This window comes from Lissotriton vulgaris, chromosome 12 (genome assembly GCF_964263255.1).
Source record: "Lissotriton vulgaris chromosome 12, aLisVul1.2, whole genome shotgun sequence".
Lineage (NCBI taxonomy): Eukaryota > Metazoa > Chordata > Amphibia > Caudata > Salamandridae > Lissotriton > Lissotriton vulgaris.
The window spans coordinates 106003694-106029262 of NC_141700.1; the positions used below are offsets into that span (position 1 = coordinate 106003694).

Here is a 25569-nt window from a genome sequence, read left to right on the forward strand (position 1 = left end):
ATGGCCGCCGCTCCCCCTGCAGCCGCCATCTTAGGTTACTGCGTCACAGGCAAAGGGTCTCGCCAGGGCCCGACAGCCGCCGTGTGATGGGACTTGCGTCTCAGTAATGTACAGGATAGAGTGCCACCACTATGCCCGCAACTCCAAGGATCAAATGGGCCAGCACCGTCCGCCTTGTCACCTCCAGGTCCGGGGGGAGGGGGAGAGGGAGGAGGAATAGAGGCAAGCAATCGTCCCCAATGTCCGATCAACGCCGGGTTCCAAGCTCCCCAGCCATCAGGACCGTAGCTACAGCTCCCACAACGCCGATCTCACAGCAGCGGGCCCCCCCGCCAGTCGGTGCCAATTCCGCTCAGTGTCGCTGTCCGGAGCCGTCGGCCCGCTCCGCCGCCATTTTCTTCGCACTCTCAGCAACACCTCGGCCGTCTTTTGACGAGGTCTCCACGGGGCCAGCGAACCTCAAGTTGCTTTCCACCGCTGCCCAGTGGCTCCCCAACTCTTCGTAGGCCAGGGGTACCGACCAGGGGTTGCTCCGGGTGCAGAAATCAGGAGAATTAGCGGGACTCCGCGCGGAGCTGCAAGCTCACGCCGCCATCCCGATCGGCGTCCAAGCCACGCCCCCAAGAATTGTAACAATCATGACTTGTTCATACAACCTTTTCTCACTTTTTGTGAAACCCCCGTGGTGATGACCCTCTAGTTTCCATTTTATATAACCATGTGAAGAATGAAAATAGTCAGGGGCTTACTGCTGCTAGCATTGAGTGGGAAGGTGGTATTTTTATGTCGAGCCTGGGCAGCGCATGCTCTGCGAGGCATTCTGTATTCTAGTATGGACTTGAAGCTCTGCCCACTCTTTGCCCATATTTCTCATTGGCTTGTACCATTTTCCTTCAGAAACTGTGACATTGCATTGGTCAATAAGCTTAGTAGTTCTTCCTTATTACCGCCTTGTCTCATTTCGTACCCTCCCATCAGGACACCCCCTGTTACATGTGTTATTACTTTGTAGGCTTTAATTACAGCCTCCCAACACTATTTGGTTATATGTTTTTCACCAGCCTGCTGTTTCAGACAGGACACGCTCTTCCCCCAACTCATACCAGGGCAGGCCATACTGATGCAGTGGTGGCCATGCCTTTAGTTTTTTTCTTCTATTTTTCCACTTGTTTTGGTTTACAAGCACCCCATACAGCGCTTTCACTTTAATGTGGGTCATGCCCCTTTCTTTAGACGAGCCGCGTCTAAAGAAATGTGCGCAACTGCTTTTTAAGTGCAACCGCGGCTTGGGGCACGTTTACAAAAAAAGGATTTGTTTGTCAAGTTGACAAACAGATGCTTTTTTTGTAAAAGTGCCCCATATAGCATTTTCACTTTAATGGCAGCCACACGCACCCCTTTCTTCAGACGCGGCTTGTCTAAAAAAGGGGGCGTGGTCGACATTAATGTGAAAGCATGGCATGGGGGGCTTTTCCAAAAATTGCATTTGCAATGCATTAGGTCTCGCATTTGCGAGATTTTAAGCTATTGGCATTGTCATATACAATGCCAATAGCTCAAACTCTCATACATGTGAGACCTATTGCATTGCAAATGCTTGTTTCTAATGGAGCAATAAGCGAGACTAAGGACGGTTCCAGTCGGAGGTGGCCTGGTAGGCAAAAAAAACCACGACACGGGCGCGAGTAATTTACAGTCGTTGTGAGTAACTCAAGCATTCTACCCATCACTGTTTTCCTGCCTGAAAAATCAGGCTTTCTCCACTCTGCTTGGAAATACTCCGGAGGTAGTAAGTTCTGGGAAGAACTGCTTGTTGCCTTCAATGAAGTTTTATGTGCTTACTGTTCCGATTCCCCAGTATACCAAAGATACAAGGACGGTTTGTTAGTACTGTCATGATGGTGGTCAGTAGTGCTATTGCCGGTGCTGGTAGAGCTTGACTAAACTAACTCCCTATATGTAAGGACAGAGAACAGTCTATGGGAACAGTATTACTATTGTCTCCAAACCTACGGACATCTGGCATGAATTTTAACTTTATTGCTCAAGACTTGCAGATGGACTCTGGCGCATCTTTAACAGATCGCTGCTTTTCTAGGAAGTCCATTTCAGACCACAATTTCACTTTGTGGTGTTTCTTGATAGTACATTTCAGTACGGTTGTCTCACTCTGACAGACTGTTTAAAGTGCGCAAAAGCTGTAGGCTGCCATGGTAACTCTTGAACTTGAATCAGGAAGTGCCTACATCAGTCCTATTTGGCCACCAGCTACAGCTGATCTAATGTGGGTTTCTTTGTCTGATGGGGTAAGGAAAGCCAATGCATTCACAGGGGCACTCTGCCTTCTGTTTGTGCAGTCTGGACATGCCCAGAGGAGACAGGTGGTGGCTTTCAAATGCTCCTCACTATGCCAGTAGGATGGCTCAGCGAGTTGAAAAGCTTGCCACTGGTTTGGGGTGATCTGCAGGCCACAATATAGAATTATATGGTGAGGCCGACTGAGCTTTCCATCCTTTTGAGACGATAAAGAGAGCACCATTAGTTTGGTAATAGTATTATCTGTTTACGTACAGCCTTTGGACACAGCAGACATGTGATATGACGTGCTATAGGTAACCGGCATTGGCAAAGCCAATATGCCTCGCCTATTTAAGAGCTATTGGCTTTGCCAGTGTGTTTTAGCCATGTTGTATACTGCTGTGGTTACTGTTCAATGTGGCTAAAAGTTGATGGCATTGAGGAGAGTGGAGTGAAGTGTCATGCGGGGCCGTAGAGTGAAATCAAGTGTTGTAGAGGGGAAGGGCATAGAGTAGAATGGCATAGCGTACAGTGTTGTGGAGTGGCATAGCGTCGTAGACTGGGGTGGCACAGAGTGGAGTAGTTTGTTGCGGAGTGGAATAAAGTGTTGTGTAGTGGCATGGAGTGGAGTATTGGGTCATGGAGTGGAGGGTCTTAGAGTGGCGTGTGGTAGAGTGTAGTGGCACGTGTGTTGTAGAGAGGTGTAGAGAGTTGCGGAGTGGCGTAGAGTGGAGAGGCATGTCATGCTGCAGTGTAGAGTGGTGCATAGTAGGCTAGAGTGGAGTGTTGCAAACTACAGTGGAGTGGTGCAGAGTGGTATTCAGTGGTGTAGAATGAGTAGAGTTGTGGAGTGGCATGGATTAGTGTTGTGGAGTGGCATAGAGTAAATTAGTGTTGTGGAGTGGCATAGAGTAAATTAGTGTTGTGGAGTAGCATTGAATGGAGCATCGTAGAATGGGGGTTTGAAGAGCGGAGGGGCTTAGAGGGAGGGTTGTGGAGTGGAGAAAAGTGTTGTGGAATCACGTAGCATACAGTGGAGTAAAATGTTGTGGAGGGACATACAGTGGAGTATAGTGTCATAGACTGGGGTGGCACAGAGCAGCGTGGAGTAAGTGTGTTGTAGAGTAAGTAGAGTGTTGTGGAGGAGCATAGAGTAGAATAGTGTCAGAGCGGAAGGACGTATAGCAAAATAAAATGTTGTGGAGTAAAGTGTTGTGCTGTGGCATAGTTTGTCAGAGTGGGGTGGCACAGAGTGGAGTGGTGTACAGTGGCATGGAGTGTGGTAGAGTGGACTGGCGATGAGTGGGATAGAGTTTATGGACGTGAAGTGTTGTAGAGGGGCGCAGAGTGGAATGGAGTGTTGAAGAGCAGAGGGGTGTGGACTGGCGTATTATGCTGTGGAGTACAGTGAAGTGCTGTATATTGGCATAGAGTGTTGTGGAGTAGTATCATAGAGTGGAGGAGTATACAGTGAAGTAAAGTGTCCTGTAGTGGAATGGTCTGGTGTGGAGTTACATAGTGTTGTAGACTGGGATGGCATAAAGTGGCATTTAGTGGAGTAAAGTGGAGTGGCATAGAGGGGGTTGCGTATAGTGGAGTTGAGAGTTGTAAAGTGACAGTGGAGTGGAGTAGAATGGATTGGCTGAGTGGTGTAGTGTTGAGGGTGTATAGCGGAGTAGAGTGTAATAAGGTTTTGCAGAGCAGGGTGGCGTACAGTGGAGTAAAGTGTTCTGGAGTGTTACAGAGTAGAGTGGGGTGTTGTAAACTGAAGTATCGTTACATGCTGTAAGTAGAGTGTTGTGGACGGGCATAGAGTGGAGTAGAATGTTGTAGAGCTGGGGCATAGAGCAGAGTAAAGTGTTGCAGAATAGCGTACAGTAGAGTGGAATGTTGTGGCATAGAGTGGTGAGGCATGAAGTAGAGTGGATTGTGATTGATGGAGTGGCGTGGAATTAAGTACATTGGATTGGCATTGAGTGGAGATGTGTTGAGTGGTAAAGTGGAATAGAGTGTCGTAGAGTGAAAGAGCACAGAGTGGAGTTAAGTGTTGTGAAGTGGCATAGCGTATAGTGGAGTAAAGTGTTGGGGAGGGACATGGAGTGGCGTAGTGTGGAGCTGAGTAAAGTGTAATGGAGTGGAGTGTTGTGGAGTAAAATGGTTGGAGTGTAATAGTCAGTCAGTCAGAATATCTTTATTCGGCTTATTTAAAAGCCATACAAAGAGAGAAAAAGAGAGAAAATACATTTCATACAAAATTTTTCCTATTTACACAGAAAACATTAAATGTAGACAACAAGTTTAAAAAATGTAACAAACAATTAAAAAGTGTTGCGTTTGAACATAGACATAAATGATACAAAACATTTACTCTAAGACTAATCTTGACAGACAGCTTTCACCCTTGAAGCGGCTACCAGAAAATTAGCAATGCAAAAAGTAATGTGGGGATTGGGCAGTAATTGTAAAAAGAGCAGAGCCGGTCTCACTTGAGTGAAGCCGGCCTCTTTAAGAATAGGCAACAAATATTTTTTCCTTGGCTCTGAGTACAACCCACAAAACATGACAAAATGCATTGTATCTTGCACTGAAGACTGGTCGCAGCTACAGGGCAGGGCTTGTTCTGGCTTCTGCCAATTATTAAAAGAGCCTAAATAAAAATGTAACAAATTAAATCTGAATTTGGTTAAAAGGAACCTATGGAAGGGGATTGTGACAAAACCAAGATAGGGTGCAAGTGATAACGGGTTAACCAGTAAACAATGATCCCTCACTGCCGGTTTTACCAATTCGCGTTCTTCGCGGCATGCTTCCTTCCTTCCCATGAAGGACTTTTCCACAAAGTCAATGTCTTGGATCCTAATATTCTCGGGGGAGGTAAAAAGCTCCGGGCGGCCTAGGTCTGAAAAAGCCCTGGCCAAATAAGCCAGCCAAGGAATCTTGTTGGATTTATCCAGGGACAGAACGTCGGACATAATCTTGTGATTTAATGGGAGTTCTTCATTCATCCACATTTTTAGCCAAAAAATCAAGGGGGCATACTCAGTTTATCAGAAAGAAACTGTAGGCCCACTTCTTTATGAATGGAATAGGTTGGGGTCGACTGGGGTACAGAAAGCAGGGTTCTGATAAATCTATTCTCCGCTCTCTGAATAGCTTCCACATTTACATATCCCCACAATGCGGAACCATATAGTGCAATAGCCACAGATTTACTATTATAGATTTTTAGTATAGCTTCCATAGGCCTAGCCCCTAGCCTACCAGCAAAGCCCAGGAGTGCTGATTAATTAATTGCAGGTTTATATAGCGCTAGGATCGACTCCCGGAGGAGTATCTCCGCGCTTCGACCGCTGCGAAACCCTTCCTGGCTTCCCTGAGAGATGGTCCCTTAGTGGGTATCTCCAGGGTGAGACCAGGCATCCCCGGCGGTCTGGTGGGGCCGTTAGTGAAGATGAGGCAAGCTAATGCCCAGAGTTGCCGAGTGTGATCGCTGATCAGAGTGGGCACCGAGGCGAGAGAATTATCGAATCCGCTGACCCTGGTCCAGAAACCTGCCGCGTCGGGAATCGAACCCTGGTCCCGGGCCGTCCTCTGCTCTCGGGTCTGCCGCCTCTAACCAGTGAGCCACACTACTTCACTACTTGATGATGATCTAATAACAGCCAACCTCTTGGCTCTTACCTGCGGAGCCCAGGACCCTTTCTGATTGAACAATACGCCTAAGTAGGGAAATGTAGATACCCTAGAAACCGTGTCCCCCCTGCATGTGAATGTTTTATTTCTCTTTTTGCGACACTCTTGACCTACCACCATTGTGTGTGACTTGGTTACGTTTATCTTAAGATCCAGTTGCTCCATAAACGAACCAAAGGCATTCAAAAGGCGCTCAGCACGGCGTCATCCGCATACAGGAGCGCCGGGATCTTAATCGCTCCTACACACGGGACATCGGCTTCCTGCCCACCTAGATGTGCGCCCAGGCCATTGATATAGATGGTGAAGAGCAGGGGGGCTAAAATGCAGCCCTGCCGCACCCCCCTTAATGATCTAAAGAGAGGGGTACGCCTACCCTCGTTCGTTACTCGTACACTTGAAAAGAGTTCTTGGTGCAGGGTGGCTATAAAGGTAACCAATGCCTCATCAATACCCATCTCCAACAAGATGGACCACAACTTTGTCCTATTGACCAGGTCAAAAGCCGAGGAGATTTCCATGAATGCAAGATACACGGACCCCTCCTTGGCGTGGAGTGTAATAGATTGGAGTGGCGTATCAATGAGGGGATTTGAGTGGAGTGGCATAGAGGCGAGTGTTGTAGAGTGGAATGGCATAGTGGAGTGGCGTAGAGTGGAGTATGCATGTGGTGATAGTGCACTACCATTGCAGACAACCCATTTTGAATTTAAATGACCATTACATTTGCACAAATATACAGTTTTCGGATAAAACAGCGCACTAACGATAATGTGAGGAAATGGCATCACCTAGTGTATTGAATTGTTTTAAACATATTCAAATGTTTTCATCACAGTTCAGAATTACAAAAATATGTTCTTCATTGGGATTTCCAAATTCTGAAATATTTGCACAGTTCATTTACAGACTTTTACATTTTGTTGTGTGCTAGAAAAAAAGCCGTAAGTAAAATATATTTGTAAATCACACAGTACCCCAAGGTGTCTTAGCACTAGCAACATCCAGAAGCTGCGATAGAAACATGTATAGCAAATGAAAGTGACAAGAAAACTCTACAAATAATCAAAGGGAAAAAGGCACCCCTTTTCACACACTACAGATTGTCAGATAAAGCCTCTCACTTTGAAGAGAAAAGTAAACACCAAGCTCCCTGGAGCCTCACATTTGACCCTTGTCTTTGAATGGACAGCAAGTGTGACAAGATGAGAACAGTATTTAAAGACCTGTTTACAGAAAGCTAACCCTATTGGAAGAATACAAGGAACGCTGGTACATAGGGGGTGCTCCACGGAAGGGACAAATGTAACCTGGGCAGCCTAAAACCAATAAAGCTAGCAAATAGAAAGCAAGCAAATGTGGGTTATAAACCAATAAGCCAATGGTAAGCAGTGGGCCGAATACATTCCCAGGGAACCTTTCTGAATGTTCTTAAGATGTCTTTAGCAAACCAGACAGCTGTGCTGTCTGGTAGACTTCGACCAAATAAAAACTACTTATGCTTGCCTATCAAGTGGAGGGTTCTTCCTTTCAAGTGTCGAATCTGCTGCCAGCTAAAAGGCATCTTGCAGTCTCACGAGATGGGCCCCTGTGAAGATGGTACCCACTACCTAAGCAAACTAGGGGTACCTAATAGGATAAACTCTGAGGCTGCAAAATGGAACAAGGATGATTACATTTCAAGGCAGTGCATCCATCACGGGAGCACACTGCTTTATTTGTATGGCCCTGATTCCCCAGTGCCCTTGAAAGATATGTCACTTGGCACACCTAGCAATACTTGCCACTTGTTTTGAGTCCCAGCTCGCTGCTGATGCACAGTGTGACACTGGTCTAGTGACTACGTAAACCCTTAGGTATACTTGAATGTGTATCCCAATCCTGCCTCCTGTAATGTAGCACTGGAAGGGTGTAATCTCAACAGACTTCCTCCGATGCACAGTGTGAGTCGGGATTAGTGACACATTGCCAATGCAGGGTCTGTTGGGAAAGATATACACAAGGGATACGGCTCAAACACACACACTCTAAACGAGTGCTTCATACAAAACAAAATAGTGCTTGAAAAGAAAGTAGTGGAAGCAGAGATGCTAGCCAATCAAAGAAATTGTAAAGAAGCAATGCAACATGGGATGGACAAACACAAGAGTGACAAGCTGGGAAACTAATAAGAAGTAGGCGTGTGAGTGACTGACAAAAGCCAGCTAATGGCTTGTTCTTGGTAAGCCACGATATGCTTCACAACAGACAGTACAGGCACTGCCTAGTAGACTCAACGTAAAAATAGAACGAGTGAAGTAACTTTGCCCACAAAACATGCCACGTTTCGCAGCATAATTTGCATTTTCTTTCCACATAATTTGGTCCTCCCCACCACGTAACTCCAGTGGCCCTGCTCATGGGTCTTTGACCGGGAGTTTTGCAGTCGAGCCGACTCTTGCCAACCTCTTGTTCACAGTATGGATGCATGACTAACACAAGGAACTTTAAAAGACTACTGGGACACGCTCCTTGATCTCTGAAACAGGACCTGGTGTGCAATACACACTAATGCACACAGGGGGATCATGCAGCGACTCCCGATGGTCTTATGCAAACACCAGCGAGTTTCCATGGCACAGGGAAAACGCTCCCTCCTTGTGAACGGAGAGTCAATGGCTAAGTTGAAGGGCTATCGTGAAAGGCACACGGGGGGCCATGTGTACAAAAATGAGGACTAGCAATTTCCAAATTGCGATTCGTGTTGAATCACAGTTTAGAAATCGCAATTCCTAATGTACTAACGAATATATTTTTAAATAGTGATTCCTAGTGGGGTCTCAAATCGACCTACCTCATAATTATTAATGAGGTTGTTCACAATATGTGACTCCCTAGGAAGCATAGCAGTCACAGGGATGGTGGCCTGCTGGGGTCTGCAGACCACAATCTCTGATCGCTTTTTAATAAAGCAACATTTTTTCTTTGAAATGCAACAAGTTACCAAACCGCAATTTGGTTTTTGTACATAAAAAATGCTTTTTGTGGTCGTAAACGGCCAGATTCTGCAAATCAGCCGTTTAAAACCTGATTTTGATTTTTTTTGTATTTTGCATAATGCGGTGAACGGGGTAGACTTCCTTGTCAGCGTTGCCCACTGCCACCAAAAAACCATTTGTTCTTTAAGGTATTCCAGCTAATCTCTAGGTGTGCATGCGTTCATCATTCATAATGTTACCTTCGAGCAAGTACTTATGGAAACGAGCCTCCTCGGAAATTAGTGACCGTAACAGCCCAAAGGGGCCACCTGGGTTGCTGAAACCCAGTCTTTCCTCTCTACTTCCTTACCACTCTTAACAGCAAAGATATGAGTTTTTTTTGGTAGTCTAGTTTTTAAAATCTTATATTAGCCCTTTGGAGTGCCTTAAACACAAGTTACAGGCTGGTGTTTGTATTTTCCAGTGTGATAGAAGCCCTAAAGGATGCCAGAGTGTGCCTGGATTGAGATCCACACTCATGCTGAAGTTTGCAGCCAGAGCCAGGGTCTGCACCAAGTGTGCTCTGCACTCATCCCACAATCGGAAAGATTCACATCCTGGTCTTTTTTTTCCTCTACTCAGCAGTTTGGATTCTCCATTCGTTGCAAGCTCCTCCATTACCTCATCAACCACAGTAAGCAAAACAAATCGGGCCTTGCCAGCGAGGGTGCCAAGTGTGCAGACCCAGCCACAGAGCCTCGCCTATAGCACATGTTTTCATTCATGCTACCGCAGTCTCCCTAACAGTACGTCTTCATCACTGCAACCACAACCGTCTTCCCTAATGCTAGGGTTTCTAAACCCACATGTCTCCACGCCAGCTCTCACAACACGCCTTCTGTAGAGAAGTGCAGGGTCCTCGATTCTCCACAGTGGACCGACCCACTTCTGCATTCTCGAAACTGGCGAAAGCCCTCTTCAGCTGCTTCTTTTTGTTAGTCACAGAACACATGACCGCCCTTGTTGGAGATCCAACTGTACACATTTATCAACTTAAAGATGTATTAAATCTTTACCTCAGCCACCAGGAAAACCAATCGCTTCTTTTATTTAAAGTTTAAACAAGGGAAGTAGGAAATTACATTTCTTCAAGCGAACTTCACAAATGTTCTTTATGAATTTGCAAATATTTGAAAACTTCATAGTTTTACCAATGGGCGAAGTGTTGTGCATAAAAAGATTGCCTTAAAGCATGTTTTTGCACTGTTTTTCTCATCAAAACCTTTTTACATTTTTCTGTACATTTTGTTTCTATTTGTTGAGGACGCGATTGCCCACTGGTATCCTAGTGCTAAGTTTTAGAGAATTACACACAGAAGGCAGCTATCACGAGTTGAAGAGAGAATAGCCAAGTTTTAAACTGTTTCCTAAACTTCAGCAGATCGGTTTCCATTCTTAGAAGTAAAGGAAGGAAGCTTCACTAGCTCTGTGGCTAGTGTTTAAATTTAAACTTCTCACATTTTGTCAAGTTCACAAAGTTTTAAATATATTTTCATCAAGTTGGCAGAAGCAAGGTTCCACATTCGCCTAGAGCTCTAGTTATGCAACAGTTAGATACCAAATCATAAAAGACATGGTGCCAACATCAGAAGTAGGTCATGGTTGTTATTCCCGTTACTGTCTAGTGACTAAAAAGGATGGTATTTACAACAAGGGGTGGTGAGGGACAGAGTCTCTGAATTAAGCAGAAAGCTCTCACCCAGTCAAGAGATCAGGGCTAGATCCAACACCGTTTTTTAGCTCACTGCACCATCCCAGTTTCAGAACCTGGCTGTATGCAAATTAGTCTGTTCCTGTCCCAGTGCATGATGGGAACAGGGCAAACCAAACTACAAAAGCCAATTCTTACACTGGGAAGGAAACAAGCTCCCGGGGACCGGTTTCTGGCATTACAGCCGTCTTCGGCCCGGTTTGCTTGAATCCTGATGGTGCAATGAGCAAGGGTCTCACATCTGAGAATACCCTTCCACGCTTAGGGTGGACAAAAATATTTACAACAAGGGGTGGTGAGGGACAGAGTCTCTGAATTAAGCAGAAAGCTCTCACCCAGTCAAGAGATCAGGGCTAGATCCAACACCGTTTTTTAGCTCACTGCACCATCCCAGTTTCAGAACCTGGCTGTATGCAAATTAGTCTGTTCCTGTCCCAGTGCATATAGCCAGGTTCTGAGCTGGGATGGGGCAGTGAGATAAATAACGGTGATGGATCAAGCCCTGATCTTTGGACTGGGTAAGAGTGGTCTGCTCAATTCAGACACTCTGTTCATCACCACCCCCTTTTGTAAATCGATTTTGGCCACTATAGGTGTGGCAGGGTATACTCAGACATGAGTCCCTTTCTCACTGCTCCATCAGGATTCAAGCAAGCCGGGCCGAAGAGGCTGAAATGCCAGAAACCGGTCCCCGGTAGCTTGTCTCCTTTCTGGTAAAGAATTGGCTTGGTAGTTTAGTCTGCCCTGTTCCCATGATGCACTGGGCCAGGGACAGACTGATTTGCATATAGCCAGGTTCTGAGCTGGGATGGGGCAGTGAGATAAATAACGGTGATGGATCAAGCCCTGATCTTTGGACTGGGTAAGAGTGGTCTGCTCAATTCAGACACTCTGTTCATCACCACCCCCTTTTGTAAATCTAAAAAGGATGGTAGCCATCGTCCTATTCTAGATCTGTGCGCTCTCTTTTTCTTCCTCAAGAAGGAGAAATTCAAACTGCTCATTTTAACTCGAGTCCGGCCTGCCCTGAGACTGGATGGTAGCGTTGGACTTACATAACGTATATTTTCACATCCCCGTCCTGCCTGCCCACAAAAGTTACCTGCAGTTCATGGTAGGCCTTGGGTGCTTTTAGTTTCCCATGCTCCCTTTTGGCCTTACAAGTGCCCCTTAGGTGTTCAGCAAGGCGATGAGTTGTTGCAGCTCAACTAAGACTATCCGAGTTACTAGTCTTCCCCTATCTTGACAACTGGCTGTTGAAGGCAGGACCGCCCCAGGCAGTTGTCTTCCACCTCCAGACTACGGCGGACCTCCTGCACTTGCTGGAGTTCACTATCAATGTGCTGAAAGTCACAGCTGACTCCCTCTTAGATGCTCACTTTCATCTGGGTTGTTCTGGACACTGCGGTTTCAGGCTTATCATCCCGAACGGGGAGTGCAGGATATTCAAGCTATGATATCAATGATTCAGTCTCTATCCTGAGGCTGCTGGGCCTCATGGCCTCCTGGATCCTGCTTGTAACACATGCACGCTGGCATATGCTGAATCTGCAGTGGGTCATAAAGTTCCAGTCTCCGCAGCATCAGGAGAATCTTTACGACCTGTTCCAGATCTCGGAGGGAACTGCAAAAGATCTGCAGTGGCAGTTAATGAACAGCGATTGGGTCAGCAGCATATTCTCGCCCTTCCCCAACCAGATCAGAAGGCTGTGATAGATGCGTCACTCCTAGGATAGGGCAGCCATCTGGGAGAGGTGGAGATCAGATGTCCCTGGTCTGCAGGGGAATCCGGACTCCAGATCTTCTGTCGTAGCAACAAGAGAGTGTTCTCCACCCGAACCTATCAACGCTCCGCCTTCATGCATGGAGATTGAGCGGTGACAGTTGACAGGTTTTGACCTTCCGCCCGAAGACTGCAAAGTTATCTCGGCAGCCAGGCGTCCTTCTACCAAAACAGTATAGGCCTGTCATTTGGGGTAATTTTGTGGCATGGTGTGCATAGAAACCGGTTGAACCTCCTTTCTGCTCCCCTCGCTCAGGTCCATCTTTTTATTTTTCTCTTGCTCAGCAAGGCTCTGCTTTGGGCACCGTAAACGGCTATCTTTCTGCCAACTCAGCCTTTCCTCGGTTACCCAATCAACCACCCCTTTTCAAATCCCCTGTTGTAAATTTGTTTTTGAAAGGTCTACTGCACATGTTCCCTCCTTCATCATGCCTCAGTGGGACCTTAATCTAGTGGTCACTTTTCTGATGTGCGCCCCTTTTGAGCCGCCGCACAACTGTCCTCTCAGACTCCTTACCATCAAGATGGCCGTCATAGTGGTAATAACATGTGCCCGGTGAGTCCGTGAGCTTCAGGCTTTGTTATTTAAGCCCCTGTACCTGAAAATGTAACCCAGACAAGCTGATTCTTTGCCTTATAGTTTACTTCCTGCCAAAAGCTTTCACTCCTTTTCATGTAGGCCAGTCCATCAACCTGCTTACCCTTTATGCTATGCCACAACTCTCAAAGAAAGGGGAGTAACTTCACTGTTTGGACCCAAAAAAGAGTTGTTGTTCTACCATGACAACAAGGGGTGGTGATGGACAGAGTTTCTGAATTAAGCAGAATACTCTCACCCAGTCAAGAGATCAGGGCTAGATCCAACACCGTTTTTTAGCTCACTGCACCATCCCAGCTCAGAACCTGGCTATATGTAAATTAGCCTGTTCCTGTCCCAGTGCATGATGGGAACAGGGCAAACCAAACTACCAAGCCAATTCTTACACTGGGAAGGAAACAAGCTTCCATATAGCCATGTTCTGAGCTGGGATGGTGCAGTGAGCTAAATAACGGTGATGGATCAAGCCCTGATCTTTGGACTGGGTAAGAGTGGTCTGCTTAATTCAGACACTCTGTTCATCACCACCCCCTTTTCTGAATCGTTTTTGGTCACTATAGGTGTGGCAGGGTATACTCAGACATGAGTCCCTTTCTCACTGCACCATCAGGATTCAAGCAAGCCGGGCCGACGACGGCTGAAATGCCAGAAACCGGTCCCCGGAGGCTTGTCTCCTTTCTGGTGAAGAATTGGCTTGGTAGTTTGGTCTGCCCTGTTTCCATGATGCACTGGGCCAGGGACAGACTAATTTGCATATAGCCAGGTTCTGAGCTGGGATGGTGCAGTGAGCTAAATAACGGTGATGGATCAAGCCCTGATCTTTGGACTGGGTAAGAGTGGTCTGCTTAATTCAGACACTCTGTTCATCACCACCCCCTTTTCTGAATCGTTCTACCATGACAGCAGGAAGGAGTTCCAGGTGAAAGATTAACACTTCGTGGGGTATGTCGGAGTGAAGAAGGAGAAGGCTGTGCAGAAACAGACCATCTCCTGATGGATCGTACTCTGCATTAATATCTGCTATGCACAGGCCAAGAAGCAACCCCCTGAGGGCTTGTGTGCTAATTTCACTAGACTTTAGGCTGCTACCACTACGTTGGCATGCTGCGTTCCGGTCCTTGATGTCTACCAGGCAGCAACTTGAGCCTCTCTGCACACGTTCACAAAATACTACTGCCTGGATAGGTCCATCAGGATGGGCACTTTGGCCGTTTGGTTCTGCAGAACTTTTTGGTTTGAAATTATTTTGCAGACCCACCTCCGGTGAGGTATTGCTTGGGTATCTGTTCAAAGGTTAGGAATCTGCATCTAGACGTCTCCATCAAAAGAATGTTACTTATCCTCGGACCGCTGGCATGTCATCTCCGCACAGTGCTTGATGGTCAGGGCATTCGAGTGCTAGACATGGAGCACGTGGTGTCCCTGTATGCGGATGATGCGTTGATTTACTTGAATCGGCCGACGTAGTTATTGCCGACCCTGATGGTCGCACTGTCGCAGTTTGCGGCTGCTTCTGGACTTGCGGTGAATAAAGCAAAATCTCAACTTTACGCGATTGGAGAACAGTCCGACTGGTAGGGGGTCCAACGCCCGGAGATGGGACTCCCATGGGTAGATGATACGCTTCGCTATCTGGGGATCTGGATTGGACAAAACTCGGCCACCTTCTTCCAGCACAACATGGGAAGGATAATCCGGGGTCTGCGGGGGAGTATCACCTTCTGGAACACCCTTAAGCTCTCCTTGATGGCGAAGATCACCCTAATTAAAATGGTGGTCCTCCCGCGCTGTCTGTACACAATGCAAGGGTCCTTTTATGAACTGCCGCACCGGGTCTTTAGAGAACTGGATTCACTGCTAGTCGTCCTATTGTGGAATGGGAAGTGGTGTAGGGTGAGTCTAGAGGTCCTGAAGCGTAGATGGGGCGCAGGGGGTTTAGAAGTCCCGGATCTGGAACTTTATTACTTTGCGTCACAACTGCAACATGCTATTGCATGGCTGGATACGGACCCCTCTTGGGAGAGGTCCTTACTGGCAGGTACTTACGGGAGCGGCCAGTTGCGAGCGCTGCTATGGCGGGTGGGACTTCTATGAGACCACGGCCCCCCACTAGTGCGGCTGGTGGCCACGATATGGAATCGAGTGGTACGGCGCCTAATTCGAAACAGGCCGTTCGCCCCTGACATGGATCTCTGGCTGATGCCACCCTTTGCCTGGCTGGAACAGGTCATGTCAACGGACAAGTGGAAGGAGGGGGGCTGCCTGATGCTAGCCGACCTTTATCCGGACGGTAAATTTATCACTTATCAGGAGGTGGTGACCTCCGTCGAGCTGGGACCTAGGCAATTTCTCCAATCCGCTAAAATAGCGGCAACAGCGTGGCCACTTTGGCCCTCGTTTTCGGAGGCTCTGGTGCAAACCCACACTCTGGTCACCATGTAGGCGATGGCAGGGGGCCGTAAGTTTGCGACTCACCTCTATAGGGCTTTGAGGGAAGATGAAAAGTTGCGGCCCCTGACGATAGAACACAAATGGCAGCAGGCGTGCCAGCAGGAGATTACCCCCGTGAGTGGGAACAAATACACGAAAGTGTGCGTAAGGTATCAGTGAGTAACCGCTTCAAGCAAATCCAATATAATATTATACACATGACTTACCTCTCACCCGAGCGGCTCCAGCGCATTGATAACACCAGAGATTCCCGCTGCCCAAGATGTCGCAGTGCACAGGCGGATTTTATACACATGGTGTGGGCGTGCCCTGTGCTCCATTCATACTGGGTGTCGGTCTTGGAGGATCTGACAAGGGTGACGGGGTGGATAGAAGAACTGGACCTGCGTGCTTGCCTCCTGGGCTTGATCCCTCAGGATCCCAAACGGAAAGTAAGTAGATGATTCCTAATGTTAGGCCTAGTCGCAGCCCGGCGACGTATTGTAATCCATTGGTTGTCTCAACAGGGCCGACACTGTTGAAATGGAGGGCGGATCTGCAGGAGTTGGCACTGGCAGAGGAAGGGCACATGCGGAATAGTAGGAGAGATGGCAAACTACCTGAGGTCCTACTGGCTTGGGGGGCAATGCTTCAGGAGTTGGTGGGACAAGACACCCAGTTGACACAGGGCAGTTCTGAGTCAGGGCCCATTGGGCAGGGGGAGGCTCCAGTACAGGAAGAAGTGACACATGGGGGCCAACCATAGGGAGTAAGTGACTTAGACCTTATTTTTTGGACCCGGCAGCAGGAGAGGGGATAGGGGGGGGCGTTGGGGGAGGCATGGTTGGGGGGGTGGGGAGTTTTCATACAGTTGTGTTATGTTTAAGCAAAAGTAAAATTGCCAATGTAATAGACGCAGGGACCTCCGCCATCATCATCATTGATATACAGCTTTCCATGTGTTGTTGTTGCTTTACGGATCACCCCAGAAGGCGCTGTATGTTTGTACCTTGTTTGCTTTAATGTGCTGGAGATATAAACCTAATAAAGAAATTTGCAAACAAAAATATGTATATTGTAGCAAAGAAACATAATAATTGAAATATTGCAATTGGACATTATTGTGAATGTTTGACATGACTGCGAAATAAATGGTTACATTGTTTAAAAAAAATATATATATTTTTACTCATCCTCGGTAACACCTTATCTAGACACTCAGTCTAGCTGCAGATTTCTTAAAAACCCGCTCTGCGAATGGATTTCTAGGGCCAGAGCTGTTCCCTTTTTCATGGCCCTTGTTTTCCTCACCCATTGTCAGTGTTCTTTGGGGCTCTGCACTCCTGGCGTGAAAAGTCACATAAAGAAACTGAAATCAGTGCACTGGGATGGCGCCCATATAGGCAAATTTTTCATCTGGAGTTATCCATGGTATCTGTCACAACAAAAGACTTCCTTGAAATTTGAATTGTGGCATACAGGCATGATCCGTAGAACATTCAAGCACATTGATGATAGCTGTCTTCCACACTTCGCACTTGTACACTCTAATCGCCACCCAAAAAACTTGGTGTGTACTTGGTTGAAAGCGTACAAAAGCTATAATATTTTCTTCCACCTTAGAACTCGTCTCTCAACTTAAACGGGCCATCTGTTCAAGGCCATTTAATGATGCCAAAATAGGTTTTATAGCCTAACTTAACCTCATCAAACAAAGAAACATTCCAGAAGCCTTGATGTTGGTGATTGTTGATGTAAGATTGAGTAAGAGGGCACGCTTAATACTTTTCACGGGGTGGCTCCTTCAAGGCAGTGCTCTGCATTGCGAGTGTGGCGGATGGAAGATAGTACAGTAATTAGTAATCAGCAGCTCCCGTACTAAACAAATGCAGCAGTAGTGATGTGGCTTGTATACGTCTTGATGGGGGTGGGGGGTGTATTTTAAAGTTGCAGGCTTCTGGCGGGGCATTTTTCAATGGTCTTGGATATTGATGGCAAATTCTCCGAACTGATGCATGCAGAGCTATATCCTCTGTGACGTACAAATATTTTGGAGCAAGAAGGTCCTGGCACACTAGAATGATTGTTTTGCCTTGTGCTGAATTGCTTATATGTGATTGTAGGCCCTGCCAGCCTGCACATTTCCCACCCAGGCTTGAGAGACCGGTCCAAAGTATGAGAATTCCCTTGAAACAGAACTAGGCACAGGTTTGCTGTACCAAACCTTACAATGTCACAAATGCATACAACAAGAACATATTGAAAGTTAACAATTCATTTATTTTGAATAAATTTAAAAAACACTCTTGTAGGGCTGACTAATCTAGATCCCTAGTCTTAAAACTCAATTAAAACAATACAACCAATTGCGACCTGCACAATTGAAAACAGACAGAACAGGTACAACATGAAATTGTTGAGTATGAATTGTATATTCTGGCTCCGTTGTGGTTACACCAGTATTGTATCGCTACCACATCAGCATATCAACTTTGGTGTTGGAGACTTGAATTATACCAGTCGTTTCGTTGACGCGTTTCGGTGGGTTCTCCTTATAGTTACCACCTTTATCAAGACATATATACAATTCGTACTCAACAATTTCATGTTGTACCTGTTCTGTCTGTTGTCAATTGTGCAGGTCGCAATTGGTTGTATTGTTTTAATTGAGTTTTAAGACTAGGGATCTAGATTAGTCAGCCCTACAAGTGTGTTTTTTAAATTTATTCAAAATAAATGAATGTTTAACTTTCAATATGTTCTTGTTTTATGTATTTGTGACATTGTAAGGTTTGGTACAGCAAACCTGTGCCTAGTTCTGTTTCAAGGGAATTCTCATACTTTGGTTTGATAACCCCATTTCCCTTGGTCTACTCAGGGGGTACCTCTCGACTTCACACATTGAGAGACCGGTCCTACAAGCCTTTAGCTTCACCCTCACTTCCCAGTGCTGAAGTTGAAGACCTAACCTGATGTACTTTGACATGAGTAGCGCATGCTCCGTGTCCTTACAAATGGTGCTTGATTGAGATGTGTCATTGGTTTTCTGTAGCAATCGAGACCTTTGAACCCCCACGTCAATGTTTTGCCCCCTTGAGACTGCGCCCTTGCTCAAGACTGGGAACCCCATGATACGCAATCCACTTTAACAGGATCATTTGCTTCACTGTGTTCTTTCTTTCCTTTTCAGACATATGCTCGGTTTGCAGGAGCACCACTCAAAGTCCACAAGATCAGCAACCCCTGGAGAAGCCCCTCTGGTAAGAGGAGGATGAACAAGAAAGAGCAGGTTTCATATGTGCACAAACTGGGAGGGAATAAAAAGGGCAAGTGTGTTAGAAAGAAGCTAACTGTTATCCATTGTGTTTGAGAAGTGGACTTCCATATTTATACATTTGTTGTGTGTATACCAAGTAGGATTTGAGGTTTCCGCTGCTACAAACCCCGTGAATTGCTGTTTCACCAGGAATGTGTATGTTTGTGACTATGTTCCAATCAGTGTGTTCTGCGTGGACCTCTTCTCCTGCCTGTGTTGTGTATGTCTAGAATAGTGCTCTTGGTCAACTGCTCCTGCTGAAGAAAGCCTCTCTTTCTCCTTTTTGTAGGCACCCTGCCTGCCCTGAAGACCTCGAACAATGGTGTCGTATGCCAGACTCACAAAATCATTGCACACCTCAGAAAACAGGTGAGAAAGACAGCCTTGCTCTGCTCTCGCACTGCCTCTTCACATGCAACCTCATTCAAACGTGCACTCCCCTTATGTAACAGTCTGGCACAACCTTGCCCTCCACTCCCGCTCACATTCACTCTGTAAGACCACCTTCTCATCGGCTCCAATAAACACTCATACAACACCTTAGTTAGCTATGATTTTGTGCAACTTCTGCTACTTTTGTGACCTTGTTGTCACCTCAAGGGTTTTGTCGTATTTTATTTTTAATGAAGCACTGGCCTTCCCAAACTTGTAATGCATTGGCGAATTTCGCTTACAGCAAAAATCCAGTCTATAAGATAATTAAGTACCACAAAAAGAGAAACCACAGTCCGTAAAAAAATTCATGCAACAAGCACACATGGAGAAATTAGCTAGCGTTGGAATCGTAGGCGGATATGAAGAGAAATGTTTTAAATCCTGTTTTGTATGAAGTGTGGATGGAAAGTTATTGTAAGGCAGCCCAAAAGCATAATGTTGCCACCAAGAGAGGCTGCAGCAAAGTAACCTTGGAATGTCAAAAGGCTAAACATCCTTCCACTGCGTTTTTGAGATCCTCGCACACTTTTTTGTGATAGTCACCATTGAAATGTATTAAAAGCATTGGCCACATTTGGTCGGGTGCATTTAATGTGTGTGGGGGTGGATGGGTGTGCATATGTATATGTATATATAATATATATATATATATATATATATATATATATATGTGTATGTGTATATATATATATATATATATATGTGTGTATATATATATTTCCCCCCTCCATTTTTACACACATAAAACCGTAGAAATTCACCAGTTATAATTATCTCAAGTAACTATGACTCGTGCCCTAAGGTAACTCTAACTCGCATCCACGCCATGCACAGTTTTCTCATCAATCACTTTATTGCAAATTTTGCTGTGATATTATCAATTATGTCATAGAAGATGTCATGAGTGATGTAATATGTGGGGTCATTAGCAGTGCATGGTGAGGGCACGAGTTATAATTTCTTGAGATAACTATAACTGCTTAATTTCTTTGGCTTTATGTGTGTAAAATCTGAAGCGAACTATAACATCCCTGTAACCTTTGGATTTTTTGTGAATTGCTAAGATTTATAAAAATTCTATTTCATAATTATAACGTCCCTGTAATCTTTGATTTTTACAGGTCCTTGCCTGCGGCCAACCCCCCCTCAAGCAGCCAGCAGCAGCTGCTGCCAAAATAAAATGGTGGGGCAGCGCGGAGGCAAATAATAATGAAAAAAACACACTTACCTGCTTCTCCCGCTCCCTCTGCCGGGCACCTCTGTGCTCCTTTCTTTCAGAAGTCCTTGGGCCAGGCTCCCAGACTCCCCACTCTATCTCATTCTGTGAGAGCAGTGCCTGGATTGGTCTGAGCGTCCTGATTAGGCTCTCACGAAGGGACTGGGAGCTTGTAATATTTCTCCACCCTACTCTACTATACAGATGGGTGGGGAAATTCTAAGTGCGAATGTCCGTTTGGCCGGCCAAACTGACATGTGCACTTACAAGTGCCCTCCACTCATCGTCCCAGTCCCTGGCTAGTGTTGAGAGGATTGCATAGCCTAGACTCAGCAGCATCAGCTGCCATTGAAAAATAACACAATAATAAAATAGTTTTATTATAATTTTCTTTTTCATTCCCAGTGGTGTGACCCTCTTCTGCCATTGTGGATGAGCCACCGCTGCATGCAGCCAACCCCACCAGGTGCAGGTCTTTGGTGTCTGAGTGGGTGTGAGAGTGGTTTTCTGGGTCTTGAGTGGATGTATGTGTATGGATGTGTGAGTGCCTGTGTGGGTGTGTGAGTGGTCCTCTGGGTCTGAGCGGATGTATCAGTGACTGAAAGGGTATGCGAGTGACTGTATGGGTGTGTAAATGGGTGTGAGAGTAGTTTTCTGGCTGTGTGAGTGCCTGTGTGAATCTGTGAGTGGTTCTTTGAGTAGATGTATCAGTGACTGTATTGGTGTGTGAGTGGCTATATGGATATGTGAGTGGGTGTGTAGGTGGTTATGAAAGTGGGTCTGTGGGTGGATGTGTTTCTTTTTTATTTGGGATCTGGATCTGCAGTTCTGCTGCAGATTCAAATGGGGGGACGCGCTGAGCGCTGTGGTGGATCCACAAGTCCTTATGCACCCTAAAAAAACACGTATTTGGACAAATTCTTGCACATGAGGGGTCCCTCAAAGGCACGTCCATGAGTCCCATGGGGTCAGGATTCCTCTATTCTGACCTCTTATATCATGTTATTTCTCCTTCCTCCATGGTGGATCCATGTCTCTAGAAATACATCTTTTTTTGTTTAATAACTCCAAAACTACTGAACAGGTTTACATAAAATTACAAAAAGCACTATTTCTGGATCAAGATCTAGGTTTCTGCGAAATGTTGTGCAATTGCAGTCCGCTTGCCGGATCACCTCAAAACTTTCCAGACAGCAGCAGAAGTGGCTGGCAAACTAGTTTGGAAAAATTAGTGAAACTGCACCGAAGTAATTAGCAAAACAAATAATTATTTTCCTATGGAAACAACGTCCTAACTGTAACTACCTCCTGTAGGAGAATATATTTATTATACTCCCCCATGCAAGGAGCTCCAGTTCTTCCTAGCTGAGCCTATCTTCTGCTTTACTTGCAGCGGTCTCCATGGAGACTCCCTCCCTCCCTACCTCATGGAATAAACCCCTTCTACCACACAATAGAGAAACTTTACATACAAGACTAGGATCCCACACATGGATGCAGCAACATCTTTTGTAGAGAACAAGGGTGGGATGGCATCGTTCCTGTAAGATTTGTATTGCAGACAGAAATGTCTCTCGGTAGCTGCTTAATTTGAAGATCCCTCTTTTTTTCAGCTGAGGTCTTTGTGTAGCGAGACAAGGGGGATCATGTCAGTCAGGACCCTGTGATCCTTCTTAAGACCCTTTGTGTGCGCCACTAGACCCCCCCACAGTGCGTACGTGCGCCTCTAAATCTTCAGATGATTGTGTGTGTGCCCCTCCAGACCCTCAGATCACTCAAGGGTAGTACTTAATCTGTGGAATAAGTAAGCACCAGAGCCCAACATTTTTCTTCTAAGTGTGCCATAACCAAAGGGCAACCCACACCCACAAGTGGCGCTGCCCACTGCCTGCCTGGCCCTGTCCTTCGCCATCAGTGCTGGCACCACAAATTCCTTGAAGTGTTCTCTTTGGAACGAGTGCAAGGTGGAAGAGTTGCTTTGTGTTTTTACACCTTAATAAAAGGGTCTGCTTAACTTCAAAATACTAATTGCTGTCTGGCTGTAAGGACAGTGACACAGCTGATGACATTCCGAAAGTAGTACATGTGGTGTGATTTGAAGGTGGTGGATTTGGGGACCTTTTACTTCCTGGAGTGGCGCATCGCAGCATAATTTATACCTCCGTTTTGTCTGGGCAAATTTATATTTATTTATTTTATGAAGCTTATAGAGCGCACAGCTACCTCCGACGGAGGTGTCCCGGCGCTAAGATTACAGGAATTGTCCCCATGAAGAGAAACCAGGATCAGATCTCGCAGAGGGACTGGAAAAAAAGTGATGATCTAACCGAACCAGGTCCTACCGCTTAGTGAATAACCAAGTCTTAAGTTTGCGGCGGAAGGTTGGCTCGGATTCGCAGAACCTGAGGTCCAGGGGGAGACTATTCCAGAGCTTGGCGGCAGTGATGGTGAAAGATCTGCCGCCTGTCCGAGAAAGCTTGAATCTGGGAACCATCAGCAGACGAAGATTGTTGGATCTGAGATGTCTAACTGAGGCAGAAATTTTGACCCGCTTTCTCAGATATATCGGGCCAGTTCCATGAATGGCCCGAAATGTCAGGGTCAGAATTTTGAAGTCAATGCGACGTAGAATGGGGAGCCAGTGAAGCTCTTCTCGGTAGGCTCTGACAGAAGTACGGGCAGGGATGTTACCAATGAGCCGGGCCGCCGCATTTTGGACTATTTGCAGGCGATCAAGGAGGGAGAGGGGGGCGCCTGCATATAAACTGTTGGCATAGTCTAAATGGGTGGTGATAAGAGCCTGTACCACAGTTTTGCGTGAGGATTGGGGGAGGAAGGGGAAGATTTTTCTGATCATTCGTAATTTGGAGAAACAGGACCCTACCACTTTGTTGATTTGAGCACTTCCAGACAAGGAGTTGTCAAAAGTGAAGCCAAGGTTACGAGCTGTCTGCACGGGAGTGGGAGGGGGATTCAGGATGGTAGGCCACCAAAGGATTGCAGGAGGGGGGGGATTTCTTGCTGAAGAAAAGAACCTCCAAATAACAAAATTACCACAATAATCGGAGAACTGACTTGTGTCGAGATACATAATTGATGTATTTTGTTTTGTGACTGTGGAAGGTGTTTATTTTGGAAAAATAAAGGCAACATTCTTTTTGAATGCCTCAATTGCGCTTTGAAGTGACTTCCGGACAGTTATTTTCTTCATTCACTTTTTAGCAGCCTGAAAGTGGACAAGAATCTCTTGTATTTCCTTGGATTATTGTTGGAATTGTTTAATCAGAAACCGACGGCCAAGGCTGTTGAATGCTTACTAGATCATTTTATGCAATGAAGTGAATGCCTGTGGACACCAGTGCTCGCTGGAAAGAGCCCAGGGCAAGGAGATGTACACAAGAAGAAGAGGGCGCGGAACTGCTCAGTGAGGTGAGGAGTCGAGGCACCTCAAGGAGCAGAGCCACCCTGGTGCCGCAGTGACCTTACTGATCAGCTGACCCCAATCGCCCTACAGCCACCAGCCCCATCAGAACTCCAGCAGCTGCAGGGTTGCGATCCGCCTGTTGAGCTTGTACCGTACCCTAGGGGAACCCATTTGTACCAAACACTTCACTTCCTCTTTAGCCTAAACCTCAGAGTAGTGTCCTTTTGACTACAGCCACCTCACCAAAGTGGGAAAAGATTAAATAATCTTGCTTACCCTAACAATTCAGAATATACGAACTATGTAAGGCCACTGACTCAAAAAAACACAAAAATAGTTCCCAGTCTTTGATGGTTGAGCCGATCAAAGCTTGTTGCACCTGGCTAGGTTTGAGATACAATTCACTCCCGTTTGGTAGTTCCAGGGAGACATTGTTGCGCCTGCCCTCTATAGCACATCGGTGAGCCCTTAACTGGTTTCTCTCCTCCGACAGCTCTTAGTGCTCCAGAACCCCTACCTGTCAGACCCTCCACAGCGTGGTCTCCAAGGCACCAATATTGTGTGTGAATTCGCCTTTGGCACCCTTACATAACAACATTTTGGGATTTTGATTGGAAGGTATTGGGCTATCGGGTTTACTTTTGCCAGAAACTCAACCATACAGACACAAGCCCAATTTGTTCTTTCACCTTGCACCAAGGGCTGCCAGGTAATTATGCCAGGCTTAAAATAGCAAGATTGATGCTATATTGATTTTTGTTTTTCTAGTAGCTGTACCACATTGACTGAAGTAATACAAAACTTAGTATTATCTGTTTTTGAATGAATATTTTAATTTTAGGTGACTTATTGCATGAATATAAATAAACAGACGCTATAGCTTAGGCATTACGTTTGTGTGTTCTATCTCGTGCTGTATCTGAATTCCTAGCCCACAATCGCCTCCTAGAGTAAGCCTTGACTACTCGACTACTCTTTCTCTGGACAGTCAAGTGCTTAAATCCATTTTCTTTGTTATCAAATAGAGAGCACATACAGCCATAGCCCCTGGACGCATTTTTTTAAATCTCTTGATAGTTTCAAAAATCATGTTTTTATTCTTTTTCAGAAATATAATGCAGACTACGACCTTTCGCCCACACAAGGTGCAGATACCCTGGCATTTGTGTCTCTATTGGAAGAAAAGCTGCTTCCGGCTTATGTAAGTGTCTCTCATGACAAAAGACTGGACTTGACACATAATTTAGGGGGACGGGAATTAAAATATTTACTGGAGACCGGGGTTGAGACCCTGCCGACCCGTGACTTCTAGACAGCTTTTCATAAAAGGCATAAATTATTACGGAGAATTTAGGGGTCACATCTTGTAAGTCTATGATCTTAATTCTGCAGAAAAATAAGATGTTCCTTACTCTGTTGTGTTACTGCACACCTACCTTAAACTTCTTTTGATGCTTCTCTCAAAATGCTGTCTGCTTAATGTTCAGCTTTTTCTCCTCTATCTCCACACATTGTACGCCTCCTACTTTGCGCCTTGAAACCCTCTGGGTATGTAGTGCGCTATACAAATTCTCTGACTTGACTACTTTGTGGGAAAAATCTCTTTCCACTTGCTGCTGAGCCCAGCAGCTCTACTGGAGGGACCCCC

At 45.9% G+C, this 25569-nt stretch overlaps 1 protein-coding gene across 1 annotated transcript in view; it reads left to right on the plus strand.

Moving 5' to 3' along the window:
* MTX1 (metaxin 1) overlaps positions 1-25569 on the plus strand; it is an 86678-nt gene that overhangs the window by 51595 nt on the left and 9514 nt on the right. The window contains exons 2-4 of the mRNA XM_086947391.1: positions 18721-18790; positions 19136-19215; positions 25030-25122. Coding sequence (XP_086803517.1) covers positions 18721-18790; positions 19136-19215; positions 25030-25122 — 243 coding nt within the window. The remainder of the gene's footprint in view (positions 1-18720; positions 18791-19135; positions 19216-25029; positions 25123-25569) is intronic.